Here is a 22,658-nt window from a genome sequence, read left to right as displayed (position 1 = left end):
CATACCATATATTTGTTGCAAAATTGGACCAAATAAATTTTCTAAAATATTAGGACATATTTAATGCACAATTGACAAAATGGTTGGGTGTCAAATTTTTTGATCCACCTCTGATGAATAAGACAAGTGTCCGCTGATTCAGCAGGAACTGGGTCCAATTTGAACTGCAGCTGCCTCATAGTTTGCTCTTTATTTTTTTCAAAAATCATTCCTAGGTACATAAATATCTATTTAATCAGAAATACATGGTTTGGTGGCGATACGTTGAGGTTTGCACGGTGGCTGAGGGTCCCAACTCCAGAATGCGTAAACTCGCATGCCCGTCGCGTGGTCACCGCGTGAACGTGGCGTTGCCATGTGTTCTGGACCGCATAGGAATGTCTAGTGGGATGGGCACTCCCCAAGTAGGTGCTAGGAAGAAAATGACAACAGAAGAATCTCATGAGGAGACCAAACTATGCTCAAACATGAATTAGCAGCCAAGTGTTTGATTAGCGGTACGGAAAATGCACATGGCCAATGGGCGTGAGTTTTGGCTGAGGATGATCATCTACTAAGAAGACTGTCTTCACAAAGTTTCAGCTCAAAACGAGTAGGCTATGTGGTACTTGCTTTGCAAAGTACCACACTGGACAGAAATATGAATGTTGAAGCTGGGCTCAAAATAATGAATGGATTGAGATGAAATTTGGTGGAGGATGGTTATTTGGGCAATGGAACGCACTGCAGAAATTGATACAATTTGGACATGCCAAAGTGGTACTTCCTTCACAATGCTCTTCCCTAGACAGAAACTTGGGAAAATTAGCGAGAGAAATTGGATAAATGAAATAATCTCAAATTTGGTCTAGGTAAGTTACATAGGCATATAGAATATGTGGAAAAAATTCAACTTATTAGAATATTCATAGCTAGTACTTCTTTCACAAAGATTATAAGTGGACAAAAACTTTGGAAATTTGTTGAGGAAGATTTACTCGGCAAATGGAGCTGAATTTTTTTCATGAGGCAATGATTTGGATAGGAAAGAGTGCCCAAATTTTTTTAGGGAAATCAAGAATATATAAATAGCACTTCCTTCACAATGCTCTTCTCTTGACAGAAACTTCAGAAAATTAGTGAGAGAAATTGGCTAAATGAAATGAGCTCAAATTTGGTGTAGGTAAGTTACATAGGTATATAGAATATGCATAGCTAGTACTTCTTTCACAAAGGTTCTAAGTGGACAAAAACTTTGGAAATTTGCCGAGGAAGATTTATTGATCAAATGGAGCTGAATTTTTTCATGAGGCAATGATTTGTATAGGAAAGAGTGCCCAAAAATTTTGAGGGCAATCAAGAATATATAAATAGCACTTCCTTCACAAAGTGTTGTTCTGAACATAATAGGAAAATGAATATTGTTGAATTATTTTGAACTAAGCAAGGAAGGTTTTTTACATATTTGACGAAGATACGACCCAATGAATTTATGAGATTTTTTTTGGGAATTTTGGGAATGGTAGAAATATAGGTTGCTTCACAACCTAGGGCAAAAATTGACACATGGACATGACACATAGGCAAAACTGATGAGGTGGTGCATAGACATAGCAATCCACCACAGTTTACAGTTATGACCATCTATATTGGTGGTGATCAGCTAGAAATCACTAGTAGAAATCCCCATATTTCCGACGGTGAAATCTAATAGCCGACGGACCGTCGGGTATTACAGTAATAGCCGACGGTAGTTATAATGGCTGACAGTTACTATCGACTCACGAGTATTACCACTAATACCCGACGGTATACTAGAATGTCCGACGGTGAAAATTCACCCCTCGGATATCCAACTTAATGCCTGACGGTTCATCGTAAAGCCCGACGGTTTTTCCTACACCCACGGGGATTACATGTAATGCCCGACGGTTTTTCCTACACCCACGGGGATTACATGTAATGCCCGACGGGTTTCCCTACACCCACGGGGATTACACGTAATGCCCGACGGGTTTCCCTACACCAACGAGGATTACATGTAATGCCCGGCGGTTTTTGGTACACCCTCGGGGATTACATGTAATGCCCGATGGTTTTTGCCACACTCACGGGGATTACATGTAATGCCCGACGGTGAAATTTAATAGCCGAAGGTGAAAACAAAACTCTCACCTATGAGAGGACATGGCCGGCGGTAGATATGTGCCTCTTGGTTATTTGAGAAAATACCCGATGGTGTATAGTGATAACCGACATTTGACTTTCCCTCTCGACGATATGTTTCAATGGACAACATATGTAGAATGACCGATGTTATATTCCAGATAATTTAGTATAAGAAGATTCCAAGAACTAACATCTAGCATTGCTATTGTAAGCGAGTGCATTATGTTCTTTTTCACAATTAATATATAGGATGCTTAAAAAATTGGTACATGATAATACAAATATGATGTTTAAAAAAATTGCACTTACTAATTAAAGTCCTAGTTTGATAATTTCTTGGTCATGTACTTCTGTAACTTTTGCCTTGCACGTATCTTTAGTTTTTCTAATAAATGCAACTTTGTCTAGAAGGACCCCGACCTTCATGTATATTATTAATTAAATGCAAATGTGTCGTGAAGTATTAATTACATCTTGAATTATAACGAGGATGAGTGTTGTATTTTAAAATTAAGGAAGTGGAATGCTATGCATACGATACTATACGTACACATGATCCTTTTTGTCCGAAGCAGTGCGACCATTCTTTTTCCTCCCAACCAAGAAAGTAAAAGGGAGGTATCACCTTTTCTACAAAGAGTCTGCCACATGGAGCAACAGGGGCCTTACCGTTTCAAAGTGCTGCCGTCCCCTGCATCGGTGAGGCTATGTTTGTACAATATGAACCCGTTCATATTTTTCATCACCATTTTAGGTCCTTAGTAAACACGTATGGCTGGTCATGAAGTACTAGTACTATCGTGACTTACAAGCCCGAGTTCCGTATTTCAAAACTAAAAAAAGAGTCATTATATATATATATATATATACATATGATTCTCTACCTACAATCCTTATGAGACACCACAAACACAACAAATCAACCATTAAGCAGTGGTCATTCTTTCTTCCTCGTGAAGAAAAAGGGCTATCTCGCTAGCGTCTCTCCCAAAGAGAGTTCGACGGCGGCTCCCCTCCGCCGACGACCTCGATCGTTGGTGCTAGGGGGGTCGCCGGATCTCTCTCTCTCTCTCTCTCCGTGTGTGTGTGGAATAGTTTTAGGCTAAAGTAGCTTTGTTTTTAGGTTGCTCATCGTCTTGGCTTCGGCGGCGGCAATGACGGCGCTGAATAAAGATTCTTCAGATCCTTCTCCGACAAGTCAATCGGCCCTATGGTTGGGGTGGTTTTGAAAACCAGCCTGTTCAATCAAGGATGGTGTGGCGGCGGCATCCTCGTGGTGGACATGTGTCCTCGGGCCGGCGTCTGCCCCAACATCGGCATGGAGCTTGGGAGGTACGTAGTCCAGGAGCGGATGTAGATTGTGGACTGCATCGACGACATTTGGAAGACGGAACATGTGCTGGGTTCGTGGTTGATGGATGGAAAGTGTAGTTTCCTCCTTCGGCGTCTTAGTCGTGGTGGAGTGCCAGATCTTGAGTTCGATAGCGTGTCCTGGGGTGTTGCCCAGATCTGATTCATTCAACGACAATGACTTCAGTTTTGGTGAGCCACCTTGGAGGTCCACAAAGCTGCATATCAGCAATGGAGCCGCGTCGAGCTTGGGTGAGAAGGTGATCCGTCATTCTTCTCTTCGGTGGCTGTTGAGGTCATGCTGGGGGCATGTGACGGAGCGTTGGTGTCTAGCTCGGAGATGTTTTGCTATCTTTTCAGTTTTGTCATGTCGATCCTTACGTAGCTTGTAATTTGATCTTTATGATATGAATGAGACACGTATTACCATGCAAAAAAAAACCGGTGCGCGGTGGAACCAAATACAACACACCAATGGATCATCCAAGGTATTGTGGCCATTTTTTGCAAAAAAACGTATTATGATCATACCAAGAATCGTGTATGTGCCATGTCAAAAAAAAAGGAATCGTGTATGTGCCAGACGAACTGTGAGAAATCTAAGAATAAAAATAGGATTTAAAAAAACAAATGGCCCAAAAAATAAAAGTTATTGTACTCCTATATGATTTCATACGTAATAATAATTAATCAATAACGCGTGTGCAAAAATTAAGTGCACCGCACAGTTCGAACCCAAGACTAAACAGGCTTGCCTAGCGTGCTATACCAGGTGGACATCAGACAAGTTGTGACATATGCCTCCTCAGATATTATCTATACTAGACCTTCTCAAAGCGCAGTTGACCAGCCCCGCCGCTTATTATCCCCTCAGTCCTGCGGCTCACATTCACCTCTCTCTCAACGCCGGTCGCCGCCTAGATGTGTCACCTGACTTGCCACCGTCCTCCACTCTCGTCTCAGATTTGACCCCAAAGTCAAGCGGCAGGCAGCAGCAGCAGGTTCCCGTGTCGCCATGAGCTGGATGGGGAAGCGGGGGTTGGGTGGGGAGAGCCCGCACTGGCGGAGAAGACGGACGAGGACTGGCGGCCTCGGAGCTACTGGCGGCCCCGGAGGTACCTCGCCGCCGCGTCCAGTTCGACCCTGCCTCCTGCAAGCATGGCGACTTCTTCGACACCGTCTGGGCGGGCCACGACCTAACCACGCCCAATCTCTTCAGGTCAGTACAGTACAGTAGGCAATTTGGGAATTTTTTTTTGAAACTGAAATTGAGGAAATTTTGACACAAATAAATGTGCAGACTAAGTTGTTTGGTCAATTAGTTAATCAGCACGTACACCAGAGACAATTTGTTGCAACATTGACACGATTATGTGATCTAGAGATAATAACATATGTACCGTCTACCGTGGTTTTCGTGGGATAATATAATTGAGTCCGTTCAATCCGTTGAGGAGGCCTCGTGGTTATCTATTTTTTTCACGTTTCTCGCGTAGTGGTTAGTGCCCACCTCGCAGCCGTGGACTCCTGTTACCGAATTCTTTGGCGATCTGGCGCTGATTTCTTGGCGCGGCCACCAAAAACTTCTCGCGCGCCGACGCACCACGCACCAAATCAGGTCCTAAACTAACCGCCATAGTCTCCTGGTCCTCTTTGAAAACAAACACATCCTCGTTCTCCAAACCAATCTAGCTCGAGGGGTGCCCGGCGTCCCTCTGCTTCCACTCCGACGGGTGGTCAGGAGTTCCTCTGCTTCCTCTGCGATGGCCGATCAATCGGCACGCAGCGATCACAGTGGGGCGCCACGGTATCATTCTCTTCTCCCTCCCCATTCCCCTCTCTGCTCGTCTCTGGCACACCCCCTTGAGTAATTTTCTTCTTTTCTATCTTACGTGATTGTGCTGATTGTCCATTATTTGTACATTGCAATTTCTTTTCTGCACGATCCATCAGTATTGGTTTGTTGGCGGTTCATAATTTTAGTTTGGCAAGTTTTCTTGTTGTACGAGTTGATCTTGTTTTCTTTCTTTTCTTTCTAAACCATGTTAGCCGGGAACTAATTATGTAAGAAACGGAGAGAATATTTGTAGAACCTTAAATCTAGGATTCAACTGGTATGCTCACAAAAAGGTTATGTTTTATGTGTTTACTACAGTAGCAACTTATGTCCAACTAGTATGTGCTTCTGATGGCCATGAATAACCTGAACAGTTCCCTCGGTTTCTTGTTCAGAAAGTTGAAATAGGTATTAATAAACTTGCACATTAGTTAGCTTGTTTGGATAGAGCTCCTAATGACCATCTTGTTAGTTATGGCCAATGTAGGCCAAATATAGAGTTGTTTGATTGATGTTCTCATTGTTACTATATAATTAATATATATCACACTTTACATTCATGATTAAATCCAATGCTTATACTATACCTCCTACTTCCATTCTACATTTTTGTAGCAATGTAGATGTCGACAGTAGTTGGATGTACAAAGAGAGACGAGGGAAGTTGATCAGTGATGCTTGGCAACATGGAGTAGATAATTTTCTAGATCATGCATTCTCATTGCCCGATGCTGCTGCAGACGGGAAATCCCGTTGTCCTTGCAGCAAGTGCTTTTGCGGTCATAAGTGCACAAGGGATGTCATGACCACACACTTGTGCAGCAATGGGTTCATGTTAGGATATGAGAGATGGACTAGCCACGGGGAGTCTGATGCACCTGAAAATGTAGAGCATGATAACGTGGGGGATGGAGATAGAATGAATGACATGCTAGTTGATGCAATTGTTGCTGAAGGAGTTTCTAAAGGTGATGAGCCAACAAAAGCTGCTAAAAAATTCTATGAAATGTTGATGGAAGCCGACAAACCTTTGCATGAGAAGACCACACAATCACGTCTATCCATTGTAGGAAGGCTAATGACTATTAAAACACAACATAATCTGTCAGAAGCTTGTTACAATGAGATGATGACTCTTATACATGACATTGTTGGGGATGATGCTGCAAAAGATCTCCCAGCAAACTTCCATAGGTCCAAGAAGCTTGTGCATAGTCTAGCAATGCCTTACGTCAAAATTCATGCATGCCCCAATAATTGTATGATTTATTATAAGGAGAATGAAAATAAAGAAAAATGCACTATCTGCAAAGAACCTAGATATGAGGAAACAACCGCAGGAAATAAATCTACGAAGATACCAAGAAAAGTTCTGCGCTATCTCCCAATTACTCCTAGGCTACAACGGTTGTACATGTCACAAAGCACTGCCAAGCACATGGACTATCACGCAAGGCCTCATAACAGTGATGAAGTAATGGTTCACCCTTCTCATGGTGAAGCTTGGAAGGAATTTAATAAGGAATTTAAAAAATTTGCTGAGGAAGTAAGGAATATAAGGCTATGTCTAGCAACTGACGGATTCACACCTTTTGGTATTACAGCAGCCTCCTACTCATGTTGGCCAGTATTTGTTGTGCCTTATAATCTTCCACCAGAAATGTGCATGAAGCAGAGTAACCTGATCCTTGCACTAGTTATTCCCGGTCCAGATCATCCAGGAAAGAACCTAAACGTTTTTATGCAGCCTCTAGTTGACGAACTTGATGATTTGTGGAGAAATGGTGTAGAAACTTATGATAGTTATCGAAAGCAAAATTTCACCTTAAAGGCAGCTTTGCTTTGGACTATTCATGACTTTCCAGCTTATGGATTAGTAGCATGCTGGAGCACTCATGGAAAGCTTGCTTGCCCTATATGTGGATCTGACATAAAGACATTCTCATTGAAGAATGGGAGAAAACCATGCTGGTTTGACTGCCATAGGAGATTCCTTCCCACTGACCATGCATTTCGTAGGAGTGTGAAATGTTTTCGCAAGAAAAAAATAGTTTTAGATCCTCCACCAAAGCCCTTGTCCGGAGAACAGGTGTATGAAGAACTCCAAAGTCTTGTCCATGATGAAACTGGCAAGAGTAAATTTGAGGGGTTTGGGAAGGAGCACAATTGGATAGCTATAAGTGGTTTGTGGCAGCTAGAGTATTTTCGGAAGTTGCTGCTTCGCCATAACATTGATGTAATGCACAATGAGAAAAATGTATCTGAGGCTTTACTAAACACATGCCTTGATATTCCTGAGAAAACTAAGGATAGCAACAAAGCACGCCTTGATGTTGCTTTGTATTGTGATCGACCAAAGCTACACCTGAACAAGAATTCAAGGGGTGTGTGGAAGAAACCTAGAGCAAAATATTGTGTCAGCAAGGAAGATAGAATGACCATCCTTAAGTGGTTTAAAGAAGTGAAGTTTTCTGATGGGTTTGCTGCTAATTTGAGTAAAACTGTCAACTTGAGTAAAAACAAATTCATTGGGATGAAAAGCCATGACCACCACATCATCATGGAGCGCCTCCTGCCAGTTGCCCTACGAGGCTTCATCCCAGAACCTGAATGGAAGGTCATAGCAGAGTTAAGTTTTTTTTTATCGGCAATTGTGTGCCAAAGAAATTGCTCCAAAACGGATGCGTGAACTTGAGGAGGAGGTTCCTGTTCTATTATGCAAGCTTGAGAAAATGTTCCCACCAGGCTTCTTCAATGTAATGCAACACCTGATAGTGCATCTTCCATATGAGGCAAGGGTTCGCGGCCCTGTGGCATATCGTTGGATGTATGTTTTTGAGAGGTATGTTAGACTATATAACATTGATCTGTACATTGTGTTTTGATATATTAATTTCATTTATTGCTGAAACTTCTAATATTTTGTTATAGGGCAATGCACTATCTTCGTTTAAAAGTGCGAAACAAGGCAAGAGTGGAGGGTTCAATCGTTGAAGCTTGTATTGTGCAGGAGATCACGAATTGTGTTTCTCTTTACTTTAGTGATCATGTTCGCACAATATGGAAGAAGAATCCTCGATATAATAATGGAGGAACACGCGTACAGAATGATGGTTGCACCTTAGATGTATTTCAGCATGTTGGAAACCTACATGGGAGGCCTATTGCCCGAGAACTATCGCGTGAAGAGTTGAATGCAGCAAGGCTGTACATTTTGACTAACTGCTCTGCTGTTGATAGATTTCGTGAGTAAGTGATGAATAATTTGTAATTTTAGAATTGAAGTGTGCAAGATGTTTATAATCATACGCGGATTTGCAGAACATATGAAGATGAAAAATATGCAAGTCATCCAAACTTGCCATCGGAGGGCCTTGATGAAATGATGGCATCCGAATTTGTGGAATGGTTCGAGATTGCTGTAAGCACATTTTAATTAGCATTATATCCTCACGATTCAACTACTACTATGTTTCATAATCCGAGTTTTTCTTTTCATTTCATTGTAGTGCAAAGAAGATCCCAATTCTGATGAGGACTTGTGGAATTTAGCTAATGGATGCAGCTCTAGAGCCTATTCCTATAGCTCCTATGATGTGAATGGCTTTCGCTTTAGATCAGAGATATCTGAGAAAAAACGTAGAAGGTTGAAAACGGTGAACACAGGGGTTTGTTTGTCATCCTTCATCTCAGAGACTGAACAACTTGAGTACTATGGTGTCATTGAGGAAATTATCAAAGTATCCTTCACAGCTGGTAGAAAAATTGAGATGGTACTCTTCAAATGCCGTTGGTTTGACCCCATCAAGGGTGTGAAGCCAAATGCAAAATTAGGTTTGGTGGAGATAAAGTGGTCTTCAAGGCTAAGTAATTTTGAACCATTTGCCATGGCTCACCAAGCTACGCAAGCTTATTACTTGCATTACGCATCCTCCAGGAGAGATCTTCGTGATTGGAGGGTTGTTTACACTATTCAGCCAAGTACCAGCTTGAGTAACTTTGATGACTGCGCAAATGACCCATCTACTACAGATGAATATTTCCAGGAAGGTGGTCAGCTGGGTAGTTTTTCTGTAGATGGTGGCAAATTTGTTGATGAATCTACTGAGCCAAGAAAGGAGTCGGATGATGTGGAGCTTGATCCCTCTGAAATTTATGTAATAGAAAATCAAGGCAATAATTATGAGGGAGAAGAATCTTCAGAAGATGAATTGGACGAGAGTACTGATGAGGAAGAAGAAGATTTACCTGAAGAGGAAGGACAAGAAGAGACATATGAGACCGAAGATGAGGATGATGCAATAGAGCATGACTCTGAATATGACGATGATGATTACTGAACATTTATAGCTTTTGCACTTGTCATTTTCTGTCTTGGTACCAATAAATATTATATAGTGGCACAACTAGTGAATAATATAGTATGTTTACTATTGGTAGTAATACATATTACATAGTGATTTAGTGACACAACTATTGAATAATATATTATGTTTGATAGTATTTCTAGTTTAGTTGTTACATAATGTTTTCTGTTGTTCTCTTCTTCTACTATCATGCCTTTGGTAATCATCTACTAATTTTTTTTATGTGGCTAATAAGAATGCATTTGTCACTATGTAAATAGGATGACCCGCTTGCATCATAGGCGTGTCTCAATGGCTAGGTCGAACAGGTCTTCTTCTAGTGCCTCCGTAGGAAACAATGGATCAACTCAGTCAACTGTACAGGCTAAAAAGCCTAGAACACCAAGAACTAGGACTTCAGCCGGTCTCAGACTAGAGGAAATTGACCGACCGCTTATAGTTCCCGTTGGCATGTAAGTATTAAATATTCCAATTGCTTTACTTGTTGGAGCAATGTTCATGTGCTAACTACATTTGATCTTTATTTATAACAGGGCATGGGAAAGGCACCCATACAGCGCTCGTGATCCATCAACGGTGCTAGGTGCCTTAGTGCGCCAGATGTATCCACCGCCAATTGGTCCAAAAAATGATCAGAAACCGGTATTGTGTTGGGAGGACTACAAGTGGTCCCCTGGTCCAGAAGTAAGAACAGCAGCTTCCAAAATAGTGGAAGAATTTTGGGTAAGTATATGCGCACAATGCTTTGAGAATTTTGAATCAGTTTTTCTAGTACTTAGAATTCTGAAACAGAGGTGAACATATTATATTTAGACATAAGAAGTCTAAAACTGGTGGATAGGTGGTAGTTAAAATTCTTTATTTTGGTCACAACCATGACAAAACTACTTGGTTTATCTATGAAGTGTTGGAAGCTTTGATGATTATGCATATGCTCACTTCCACAAATGCACTAGTAACTAACAAAAAATGTTTTGGGATGGTTTTTGGCAGTGGCATTTCAAGTGTGACCCATCGGAGCAAGAGAAGGCAGATGGTGTTTTGGAGGAGAACTTAACTAGGAAAGTGAAGCAGATGCTACATGAGGAAAAGGCGGCAGCCATCAAAAATTAAAGAAGAAGGGACAATTGCCTACAGAACTAACAGAAGAGGATGAGGATGGTAACCACTGGCCAACTAAGGAAGCTTTAATTTCTGCAAAGAGAGTTGACTTTGGTACAGACGTTGGTTGGCGTCTACTATGTGAGCACTGGAGTAGTACTGAATTTAGAGGGTTATCTTTAACCAACAAAAGGAACATACTTGCTAATGGGGACACGGTCTTCCATTGCAGTGGTGCTAGAAATGTTGTCGCCACACGTCAATTTCTGGTACTATTTTCGTCAAACATCTTTGTGCTTACTGTTTAATAAGGAAGTTTCATTTACATTGGATGATGTGTCACACTCTTGAAATGCAGAAACTCAAAACCGGGAAAGACCCTGGAATTTCTGGTGCTTGGCTTCACACGCACAAATTGCATCGAGGGACTGATGAAGAGCAGATATGCAGTCAAAGAACTGCTGATCATTGGGTCAGTAAAATATTGCAACTTAGTTCATTATAATCATCATGAGAACTATATGCATAACACTGCAGTTTACCATTAATTTTTAATTTGAAAAGGAGGATTTTGATAAGGCAATGAAAAATGCCCATGGAGAAAATTGGGAAGAGGAGCACCCGGATTTAGATGGACAAATCATCTACGAAGCAGCAGACAGAATGCCACATGGCAGGCTGGGAATTGCTAATGAGTTGTTTAGCAAAGCAGAGAAGGCGAAGTTTAAGTCTAAAAGGGCGATGGCCTCACAGCCGGTGCAATCTGCTAAGGAGGAGTGTCTAGAAAGAGACAAAAAATATTTGAAGCAGGAGATCAAGCGTCTTCGAGGCATTGAGCTTGTTGTTCAGGTAATATTATCTTCTCTTGTAAATTAGAGTCTGAGTGAATAGGTATGTGCTGACATGCTGATGTTTGTAGTCTTTGGCTGAGAAAGGGGGAGTCGACTTTGATGGCATAATGCAATCAGCAACAGATGACTTGGTAAGTTATACCCATCTGAATTGTAGGCTTTCAGCAATTGAACCCATTAAGTAATGTTTCTTTTGTGTATGATACATAGTCTCCATCATATTCTGAAGGCGGATTTCAAAGGGGACGAGGTGATGTGCCTCAACACCAAACCGAAAAGGTTAGTTCATTGTCGTCGTGCTCGCAAGTCTGGGGATTACCTCTCCTTGTTCCACCATTTATGTGTTTGTCTTTGCATATGTATTAGCACATCAAGAGAGAATTTGTGTGTGCAAGTCAGGTGCAGTATTTTTGGTCATGGAAAGTAGCAGCAGATGTAGATCCTTCATATATTTTAATTACAGATTTAGAAAAGAAATGCATGGTTAACTATATTGGCGCATTCCTCTAAAGGATTATATCACCCAAGAGAAATGACTGATGCTGCATGTAAATACTTGATGGTTGATAGGATAAGTTTATCTGCACATCTATGAGAAAAAAAATGCAGTGAAGACCACACTTGATAGCCTACAGTTGTCATGCTTGCTTATCTGTACATATGCCTTGTTTGCTTGTACCTCTGTACATATGCCCTGTTTGCTTGCATATCTAAATTCGCTATCATTTCTTATGTGCAAAACTAGATAAACTGAACCATGTTAATTAAAAAATCATTAATAGGAAAAATATGATAGTATGAACAATAATTTATTTGTACTTCATGTATAATTTATTGAGGTCGCAGGGAACGAATTAGTAGACATGAAAGCATTTAGGCTAACCATCTGGAATATTTTTCTTACGGACACTCTTCCTTTATCTAAGCATTGTACCATGTTCGATAAAGCCTCTGTACATATGCATTTCAATTATGATACATATACATGCAAATATTATTTCACCTTGGGGCACATGCTGCTAGTTTATGCTCTCTGTACATGCCATTCTTAATTAGTTTACTATATGCCCAAACTAGCCAATAGCGGTCTGTTAGTTTACTAATTCGGCTTTGTCATGTGACTGCGAAATGTAAACACTGTTGATAATGGGGTTGCAGATAGATATGCACAGTACTTGGTAAATGTGTATGGAATGTGTTCCTGCTGATTCATGTTTCCTCTGAAAATTTCATGTGAAGGAACGAAAGGTGAATAGGCATCATATTGTTGGATAATCATGTTGTCATATAGCAGTTCGCAGATAACCTGTCAATTAGAACAATTAAGTTTGATCCCTGTAGGTCACTTACATTTCAGCTACATTATACTGACAACTAGTCTTGTCATTACTTAGGGAATGGGAAGCAGGACTGGAGGCAGTACGAGTCATGGAAATGATGATGAGGACGACGACTATGGCAATGGGGGATATGGTAACTATGGCGAGGGTGATCTGTATGGTGATGAGCACTATGATCACTATGGTGATGGGGAATATGATGACTATGGAGATGAGGATGACTATGGCTATGGCTATGGCGGTGGCGATGGCGATGATGATGATTGGCTATAAAATCTAATGATCTTCAAGTCATGTCAAAATGTAGTTGTGTTAGATATTTGAAACACTTTATTATCTTATGGACAAATTTGTCTTAGTGGACAATTTATCTTATGCAAAATGTGGCCTATCTCAGTTACTATTTTGTTCTGCATTCGACATTTGATAATTATGGTTAATGCAATTTGGATGCAACTCAATACCTTGTGCTTGTGTATGAGATGGAATGAAACACCCCTTGGTGAAAGAAATATACGAGGGGTGAGTAATGACCTATGGTGGAAAATATGTCTCGGTTATAGAGAATGCCAATGGGGACTTCAGACTGTTGGTGAATTTATAAATTGACGGTGTTTGCTCACCCTTGACTAATAGGTTTTCTGGCGGTGTTCGCTCACCCTCGGCTAACAGGTTTCCTGAAAGGCCGTATACACTGTCGACCATCTAATGAGCTGACGGTTTGGTTCTCCTCACGGTCATAAATAAGTCCAGCGGGACAAATGTACCGTCGACTACTTTGAAAACCGACGGGAAGCAATAACCGTCGGAGAGTAAATGCTCGACGAGGAACCGTCGGCTATAAATGTCGCCGGGCTAAGATGAGCCAGCTGGTCACAATAACATGCCCGACGGCTCACCGTCGGCTTACTACCGTAGGTGACAATATTACCCGACTGTACCGTCGACTATTACTGTAATGGCCGATGGAGCAAGGCCGACGGGAGATGGCCGACGGTGTACCGTCGGTTTTAGTAATAGTTGACGGTGATCAAAAATATCCGACGGTGATTGGACCCTCGGTTATAATGAAATATCTAGTAGTGAATAAGGCAGCGGAACAGTGCTGTCTGCTTTATGACCAATTCGTGTAAGGAAATTATGACCCTTTTGACCAAAATGGTCGTTATAGTTCAGGGTTTGAAGCCCCCCGAACAACTTTGGACCAATTGATCTCGAATGGTCGTAGATTTATGACCAATTCTTCCAGGGTCACTGACAGAAGGTCAGAAGTTGACATATTTCTTGTAGTGAACAAGTGGCCTTTGAATACATATATAGCATTATTTCGTGGTTTTTTGGACTAGAAGCCTGAACAACATAGGCTACGGCATCAAGAGTGGTGTCACAGGCGCTAGGGGAGTGATATCCAATTTCAACTTCTCCGACCGCAGGGCATCCATTGTCTGGATGATGGACGGTCGGCAGCTCGGGTCCTGGTGCACGCACAAGAGCCCGACTAGTAGCACACGCTTCATCTGCTGTCTCCCGACACTGGACTCGCCACCTATCAGCCTGACATCTGCGGCCCCGAGGAGCGCATTCCCATGGTACAAACTCCTTACACATGAAGGCAATGGAGGTCTATCATTAAGACGCACCGTCGGGTCCCTTCCAGAGACCATCTCTAGTAGCACAATGCCGAAACTGTAGATGTCGGACTGCGTATTCCGTTGGCTCGTGTTGACAAACACAGGGTCTATATACCCGTAAGTGCCCTGCACAACATCTGTGGTCTGTGCCCCAATTTCTTGATGAACAAACCTTGCCAATCCGAAGTCACCTAACTTGGCGCCGTACAAAGGGTCAAGTAGCACATTGCTCGATTTGATATCACCATGTACAACACATTGCTTGTCTTGCTCGCAATCTACGTGGAGGTATTGCAGTGCAGATCCTAGGTCTAGGATGATCTCGTACCTGTTTGTCAAAGCATGCATGTTACGATTATGTATCAAGGAAAAACCTAAGTTGCAATGATATAGATGATTTAGAGATGGTATATTACAATACATACCTCTTGGACCATGGTAACCAACTGTTGCCACCGTGTAGGTGTTGATCAAGGCTACCTTGTGGCAACAACTCATACACAAGGAATAGACGAGTGTACATGTCGTCCCGCCACCAGCATATGAACTCGACAAGATTCCTCGGGCCGCTGTAGCACCAGCCTATCAATTCGACAAGGTTCCGGTGCCTCAGCCGACTGGCAATCCTTAGTTCATCCTCAAATGCCTTCCTCCCCTCGCGGGATGTTGCCGGTTTAAATATCTTTATCGCCACCGCTCTTGTTGGACTTGTCAGTTGGCCCCGATAAACAGAGGCAGAACCTCCTTCCCCGAGCTTGTTTTCCTTTGCAAATTTGTTGGCCGCGCGTGATAGCTCATGACAATCAAAATGTCCAAGGCCCCTGGCGAGAGCTGTGTAATGCTTCTTTCTCGTGCATAACTGCCATCGACGGACGCGAACAAAGATGCACACAATTCCAATAATTCCAATGACTGGAACAGTTGTTACCTCTACTAGCAGTTTGCACGTCATCTTGTAGTTTTTTGGCGGCAGAAGCTTGGAGCTTTGCGTGGGCGGATCCAAGGTGGAGTGAAACGACCAGGATACGATTTGGTGTATCTCGAACCCCTGGCCGGTAGCAGCTGAGAAGCCGATGGCCACCACAGGAGGCAAATGCTTCCTCAGGTCAACACTGGTGTTGACATGGTAGGTCGCGTTGCCGATCTTGAGGACGGCTGCTAGGATCTTGGTGTCGTAGCTGATGTGGCAAGACATTGGGAGGCCGGACGTGAGCTGCCTATCAGGCCAGGTTGCATTGGTGTACGCCAGGGATTCGATGGAGTTGACGTCGATGCCCATGTGGCTGCCGCTGTGGTCGACCTCAGGGTTCCTGAGGGTGTCAAACTCGACCGCTACGGCCCGGTCGGCGCCGGTCGCGACCCTGCCCATGCCTTTCGGGTAGAGGCCAAGGTTGCGACCGTCGTCGAGGGATTCGGGGATGGTCGTTGGAGGATAGTGCCCCAGGAAGAAAGCCAGGCCATCGCCACTGGATGTGTTACTGCTTGCAGCCTTGATTCGGAAGGTGAAGGAGGTGTTGAATCCGGCGAGCTCGCCGGTGGCGGCGTCCCACAGAGTCACGGGGTGCGCGTGCAACACCCGGCCTACGCTGTTTCTTGGGCTCCCGCCGGCTTTTGTCAGATGGATCATCCGGGAGTCGTGGTCGAAGCGCGCGTCGCGCTGGAAGCGGAGGTGCTTGCTGGCGTCATAGCCACCGGGAAGAGAGAAGTTGGTGGTGAAAGAGAGCGAGGTAGCAGGAGGCCATAGCCATACCGAGTAGCAGAGAAGCATGAGGATCTGTATTCGGTGGCAGAAGCGCACGGCAGCCATTTGCTTTGGAAGGAAGCTCGTGAACAAGCACATCCTAGCTATATATATTGGCCGGTGATCAGGATGAATATTCGGCGATGCAAACGAACAGCCAGCTGCCGGGGGCATCGGACTCGGACCTCGACGTCATGCTGCACGCAAATCCTGTGTACATGTCGCAATGACGCCCTCTGGTAATGTCCGTTAAGCAGAAAGATATAAGCCAAACGACAAGGCCTCACCACCTTTCTGCGCAATCTCCTAGGTGAGCAAAGAAGTAGTGGTAGTACAGGATGTACTTGGGAATGGCCATCTCAGACCATCTTTTTTAACTTTTGCTTTGGCTGGTTTCCCTTCCTGCTTGCTACATGATCGATGTTGATATATCAACTCCAAGTTCGTTCGTCTATGGAATCGAGTGTCATGAGCTCGGTTCACGTTTCATGATTTGTCGTTGCACAATAAGCATTTCCGGATCCGCCGTCACAAACATCTTCGTCGCATGATCCTGGCCTTTGTTATCTTGTTGAGATCAACCAATATTTATTCTTGGAGACAGGGTGCGTGTTGATGGCCCGGTACATTTGTATTATACAGTTTGTAGCAGTTGCTTTTTATTACCATATGGTTTTTCTCATTTGGTTATTCTAAAAAAAGGAAAACTTTGTTTTGGGGGCATTAAAAATTTAAACAATTTTCGAATATTTCAAAGATTTCTTAAAATACATGAAATTTTTCAAAATGCAACTTTTTGGAACACGTTTTTTTAAATTTCTGAGTACTTTATAAAAACATGAACATTATTTTAAAAATTTATTTTAAAATTTTCTATTTCTTAAAAAAGATTCTTTCTAATTTTGATTTATTAAAAAACAAGAATTTTTTGCATTTCTGGACATTTTTTGTAGGTTATAATGTTTTTGAATATATCTGTTTTGAAATACAAACATTATTTTGCAAACACAGACATTGTTTCAAATTTTAAATATATTTTGAGAATACCAAATTTTAAAATAAATAAAAAATATTCTTTCAAAATTGTGATTTTTTTCAAAAAAACAAAAGAAAACAGGAAAAAGTAACAAACAATAAAAAGAAAAAAACGGGAATAAGACAACAAAAAAGGGGGAAAACCACACTGGACCTTTAGAAGTTTTGAAACCAAGTATCAAATAATTAGGTAATGGGCCGGCGCAACTCCCGTTCGCGGACACCTTTGTATGAATCCCGAGCGGTGTGACCGCAAAGGCTATATCTTGCCCTATGACAAGTGTTGTGTCGGTCTCGGCTCAAGCATTTTCGACTTCGCTTAAAGATTGTGAAGATCGCTTGTGGTAGTTGATGTAATGGTTCCATTCTTTTGTTATCTTTTTTTATCATTTTTCTCTATTTTGTCACTGGTTTTCTTCAGACTAATGTTTTTCTTTTCTTTTTAATCGGTTTTCTATATTTCTTTCATGGTTTTCACTAGTTTTAGTTTTATTTTTTTCATTGCATTTCTTTGTTTGTTTCTCAGTTTTCAGGGTTATTTTACTTTTCATTCTTTTTCGGTATTCTTTCTGAGTTTTTCTTTTCTTTCTTTCTTGACTTTCAGCGCTTTTCTTCTTTTCCTTTATTTCTTTTTTGGCTTTTGAATAAATTGTCAAAAACAAATCTATACAAGTTTTTAATGTTTTTCAAATGGTTGGTTAACATTTCTCAAATACACGATCAACATTATTTTAATATATGTTCAAAAAAATCGACACCCATTTTTTATTTTTTAAATGTATGATTGACATTTTTCAAATACAATATTACCATTTTTCAAATACAATATTAACACTTTTTAAATGATTGATTAATATTTGTTTTTAATACAAGATTAACTATTTTTTAATACTTGGTCAACATTTTTCCTATATACATTTAATATTTTTCAAAAGCTTGATCAACATTTATTTTTCCTATATTCATTAACATTTGTGAAATGCTTGATCAACATTTTTTAAATACAAGTCTATCAGTTTTTTTCCTATTTAAGAATTCATCTGATTAACCAGTTAACTTATCGATTAATCTCTACTCATATGGTCACCGAGTAGCCGATAAACAGATAAATCGTTCCATCAATTGATTAATTGGCCAATCGACTTGTTGTTTAGCCTATCAATCCCCTACTCGCCCACCAACCGAGCAACTATCAGTTAATGATTTCCTCAACAATGCAATTTTTTTAAAAGAACACAAGTTTTCTTTTTTGAATATGTGGCAACATTTTTTCTATACATATTTCACATTTTCAGTTGTTTGATCAACATTTTTTAATACACAGTCACATTTTTAATACACAGTTAACATTTTTAAATGCTTTACTAACATTTTTAAATAAGTTTATCATTTTTAATACTTGAATAACATTTTTTAAGTACATGATCAACTTTTTTCATAATAATTTGGCGGGAAAATATTTGAAAAACAATCGTGAAACATGCATTTAAAAAATGTTCAGTGTGTATAGAGAAAATGTTTCTCATGTATACAAAAATTGTATACCTAAAAAAACAAGTGTGTATGAAAATAGTTGTTGAGGCCGAGTGACCCAGATCCATTTTTGGACCAAGGGAACCTAGGCCCGTTGTAACTAGGGAAACCTTGTTATCAGGCCGACCGGCCCAAGCGCACGCGATTCACACACTGGTCGTTGGATCTTACTTGTTCCAACGGACCACACGACCCATGTATCCCTTATCTACAACAGGTTAGTTTTTTGCTGCGACCGGTTGCATTTTTAGCTGGAATCGGCAACTACTTTTGGGATCCTACATACTGATGCTTTTTTGCTGCAACCGGCGATGGAGTTTCTTAAGAATGGCAAAAAAAATGCTGGAACAAGCGACGAACTTTGCTGGAGCCAGAGTCCACCATCGGCGGTGGAGCTACAACAGTCAACATAAGGTCCTGCAACTGGCTATGAAGAAGCTAGCACGAGCTGCGAGCGGGGTGTGTTGGTGGCCGTCGCTCCCTTTTTTGCGTGCAGGGGCAAGACCATTGCTACAACTAGCACTAGTGCAGAACCGGCCTTTAGTGCCGGTTCGTAACGGCCTTTAGTGCCGGTTCTAGTGGGGACTAAAGGTCCCCCCTTTAGTACCGGTTCGTCACGAACGGGCGCTAAAGTGCGAACACGTGGCACGAGCCAGGCCCGGGTGCACGTAGGGCTTTACCAACCGGTACTAAATGTTTGGGTGTTTTTTTTTTTAATTTTTGCTTTAGTTTTATGTTTTCAATTTAATTTAGTGATTTTTTACATTATAATGAGTTATTAAATCATTAGGTGAAAGTACCGCGAATTAGTTTCGACTGGAGGATCTAGCTAGCTATATATAGCTAGCTATAGCTAAGTGATCAAGTATATATATATATATATGCCATATCGATATTATATACTTGATCACCTAATTAGGTGATCAAGTATAATATATATGGATATGGCATATATATAGTTGATCAGTTAGGTAGGGTCCATCCAGCTGAAACTAATATGTGGTTTCTTTCATTAAATGATATAATAATTACTCATCATATCATCATATTATTAATATAAAAACTCTTGCATCATATCATCAACATACTCTAGAATAAGCTAGCTAAAAATCATCGTAGTCGTCATTATCACTATTTAATCATCATAGTCATTACCGCTATCTAATCACCACCAACAGTAGCTTAAAGAAGAAACATTCACTTGTACCAGAAACAAAAATATCATCGAGTTCAACATGATTGTCATGATATTATAAGCGTTCATATATAACACCACAAAAGCAAATCACTCTTTGAGATTAAGTTCAGAATGAAGAACACGGACATGAAAGGATAAATACTAAGAGCAGCATGCTAAATCACTCCTGCTAGCTACTCTCTCTCTGGTAAAATAGCATAGAACATGTATAGCTCTCTTGATTCATCATACTGGAGCATGCAGATGAACCTGTCTCCTAATCGTGGGCTGTGCTTCTCATTGCTGCCCCCTAGTACTTCTCTGCGATCGTTAACAATTTTCCTCCAATCTTTCACTATTAAGCATTCATCGCTTCTAGAAATCCTGAATGCATTCATGTGCAATGCAGCATATCTTGGCCGTAAGCTAACAATTGACATGCGACCTTTAGTCTCGATCCCCTGAGGCACAACTGTCATCGGGAGTCCCTGTTGAAGAACATCGTATAGTACTTAATTAACATACTTAGCAATGAAAGTTTAGCAAAAAAATTATGTATGCAAAAGATGCACTGAGGACAAATAGTAAAAATCTTACCATCATTCCTAAATAGATGTGACCGTAGTTCAATACCATCACTATTGGTCGCACATTTTGAGTACTAACATTTCTAAGTGCAGGGAAAATTTTTTGTCTTGACAGTATGAAGATCCTCAAGCCATGAAACATAATGACTTATCTCCTCGTAGTTTAGTTCAGCTCCGGGACAGTAGTAGGTCTTGTCTACCAAGTGCCGGACATGTTTGGTTGAATGGAGATATGCTGTCAATATAAATTAGTTGTCAGTTATTTTTGAATAAGCAATATCAAAGACAAAAATATAGTTGAGAATAACTCACATAATGGTAGAATTGGAGGCGTCTGCACATCGACCCATATGTCTCAATTACCTTCAGTATCATCTTCCAGACGAATATCAAAGGTGATAACCATACCAGGCTCAAATGCATAAGTCCTGCATAGTGCTTGTCAAGTTTTGCATTCAAAATAGGTGTACGTGTGTGCATTGTATACTTTGCCGTTGAAAGTATAACCATGCTCAGTTTTCAGGTAAACTCTCTTTACCTCCATAGTTTCCATATCATCGAAACCTATCTTATCCAAGACAAAAATTCTTGTGTGGCAGGGAATGCGCTAGTAGAATAGTGAAAATTAAAAATTATAAGTCAGGCAAATGAAATATATATATATATATATATATATATATATATATATATATATATATATATATATAAGTCATGCTTAATTACGAAAACAGACACTTGTCGTTGTGACTTACTGTATCGAATTCGAAGGTCTCATCCAGCTTGATGCTGAATCGCCTATCATCAACAAGAAAATTTATGTCGCATTGACCGCGCTGGTCTTCATAATATTCGCACATAATGAAATTTTTTCCGTCGTCAGACGATATTTCCTATGTTCATATAGGCGAAACATTAAACACTTACTAATTCAACTAATACAAATAAGCATTTACTAAAAATAAACTAGTTATATTAATTCAAACAATCTCATATACCTAAATTTTAATTAGTTCAAATAATCTCATATACCTAAATTTTCTTGCTAAAAATAAACTAGTTCTATTAATTCAACTAGTTCAACTAATCTCATATACCTAAATTTTCTTACTAAAAATAAACTAGTTATATTAATTCAACTAGTTCAACTAAGTATTTACTAAAAATAAACTAGTTATATTAATTCAAACAATCTCATATATCTAAATTTTAATTATTTCAAATAATCTCATATATACCTAATTTTTTTGCTAAAAATAAACTAGCTAGTTCTATTAATTCAACTAGTACAACTAAGCATTATATTTACTAAAAATAAACTAGTTCTATTAATTCAACTAGTTCAACTAATCTCATATATCTAAATTTTCTTACTAAAAATAAACTAGTTATATTAATTCAACTAGTTCAACTAAGCAATTACTAAAAATAAACTATTTATATTAATTCAAATAATCTCATATACCTAAATTTTAATTAGTTCAAATAATCTCATATACATAATTTTTTTTGCTAAAAATAAGCTAGTTCTATTAATTTAACTAGTTCAACTAAGCATTTACTAAAAATAAACTAGTTCTATTAATTCAACTAGTTCAACTAATCTCGTATACCTAAATTTTCTTACTAAAAATAAACTAGTTATATTAATTCAACTATTCAACTAAGCATTTACTAAAAATAAACTAGTTCTATTAATTCAACTAGTTCAACTAATCTCATATACCTAAATTTTTTTACTAAAAATAAACTAGTTATATTAATTCAACTAGTTCAACTAAGCATTTACTAAAAATAAACTAGTTCCAATTCATCTAACATTAACATTTCTAACATTCTAAAAATAAACTAGTTATATTAATTAATTTATCTAAACAATAGGAAACAGAAAATAAGTAAAAAGAATATGTGTGTCTGTGTGTGTATGTGTGTATACGTTCATGTGTGTGTAGTGTACATGTGT

General features: G+C 40.0%; 2 protein-coding genes across 8 annotated transcripts; one reads left to right on the top strand and one right to left on the bottom strand.

Moving 5' to 3' along the window:
• The first annotated feature begins 4,328 nt into the window (after positions 1-4,328).
• LOC123072470 (uncharacterized) lies at positions 4,329-13,455 on the top strand. 7 transcript variants are annotated; one of them, XR_006435165.1, is made up of 12 exons: positions 4,334-4,717; positions 5,951-8,177; positions 8,267-8,584; positions 8,657-8,756; positions 8,845-10,154; positions 10,236-10,425; positions 10,696-11,072; positions 11,162-11,275; positions 11,368-11,652; positions 11,723-11,785; positions 11,865-11,933; positions 13,049-13,455. XR_006435165.1 is itself a non-coding variant. In XM_044496020.1 (9 exons), exons 6-9 carry the CDS (start codon positions 11,386-11,388, stop codon positions 13,265-13,267), a joined length of 618 nt encoding a protein of 205 aa, XP_044351955.1. In that variant the 5' UTR covers positions 4,351-4,717; positions 9,963-10,154; positions 10,236-10,425; positions 10,696-11,072; positions 11,162-11,275; positions 11,368-11,385; the 3' UTR covers positions 13,268-13,455. The 7 variants fall into 7 exon arrangements, 2 of the variants coding, with proteins under 2 accessions (XP_044351955.1, XP_044351956.1); XM_044496020.1 differs by lacking the exons at positions 5,951-8,177; positions 8,267-8,584; positions 8,657-8,756 and having other exon boundaries at positions 4,351-4,717; positions 9,963-10,154; XM_044496021.1 differs by lacking the exons at positions 4,334-4,717; positions 5,951-8,177; positions 8,267-8,584; positions 8,657-8,756 and adding an exon at positions 4,787-5,305 and having other exon boundaries at positions 9,963-10,154.
• Positions 13,456-14,358: 903 nt separating this feature from the next.
• Positions 14,359-16,432, bottom strand: LOC123067925 (L-type lectin-domain containing receptor kinase IX.1-like). The gene is made up of 2 exons (XM_044490502.1): positions 15,051-16,432; positions 14,359-14,953 (listed from the first exon to the last, which is right to left on the bottom strand). The coding sequence occupies exons 1-2, from the start codon at positions 16,430-16,432 to the stop codon at positions 14,359-14,361; spliced, it is 1,977 nt and encodes a 658-aa protein (XP_044346437.1).
• Between the last annotated feature and the right edge of the window lie 6,226 nt (positions 16,433-22,658).

This window comes from Triticum aestivum, chromosome 3B (genome assembly GCF_018294505.1).
Source record: "Triticum aestivum cultivar Chinese Spring chromosome 3B, IWGSC CS RefSeq v2.1, whole genome shotgun sequence".
NCBI classification, from domain to species: domain Eukaryota; kingdom Viridiplantae; phylum Streptophyta; class Magnoliopsida; order Poales; family Poaceae; genus Triticum; species Triticum aestivum.
The sequence above is the reverse complement of the archived record's forward strand: the minus strand, read 5'-3'. Positions and strand labels throughout refer to the sequence as shown.

Bases quoted from the DNA above. Each gene is read 5' to 3' on its own strand.
- LOC123072470 (XM_044496020.1), top strand. From the start codon at position 11,386: ATGAAAAATGCCCATGGAGAAAATTGGGAAGAGGAGCACCCGGATTTA. The intron at 11,653-11,722 runs GTAATATTATCT...TGATGTTTGTAG, and splicing joins GCATTGAGCTTGTTGTTCAG to TCTTTGGCTGAGAAAGGGGG. The intron at 11,934-13,048 runs GTTAGTTCATTG...GTCATTACTTAG, and splicing joins CTCAACACCAAACCGAAAAG to GGAATGGGAAGCAGGACTGG.
- LOC123067925 (XM_044490502.1), bottom strand. From the start codon at position 16,432: ATGGCTGCCGTGCGCTTCTGCCACCGAATACAGATCCTCATGCTTCTC. The intron at 14,954-15,050 runs GTATGTATTGTA...TTTGACAAACAG, and splicing joins TGGTTACCATGGTCCAAGAG to GTACGAGATCATCCTAGACC.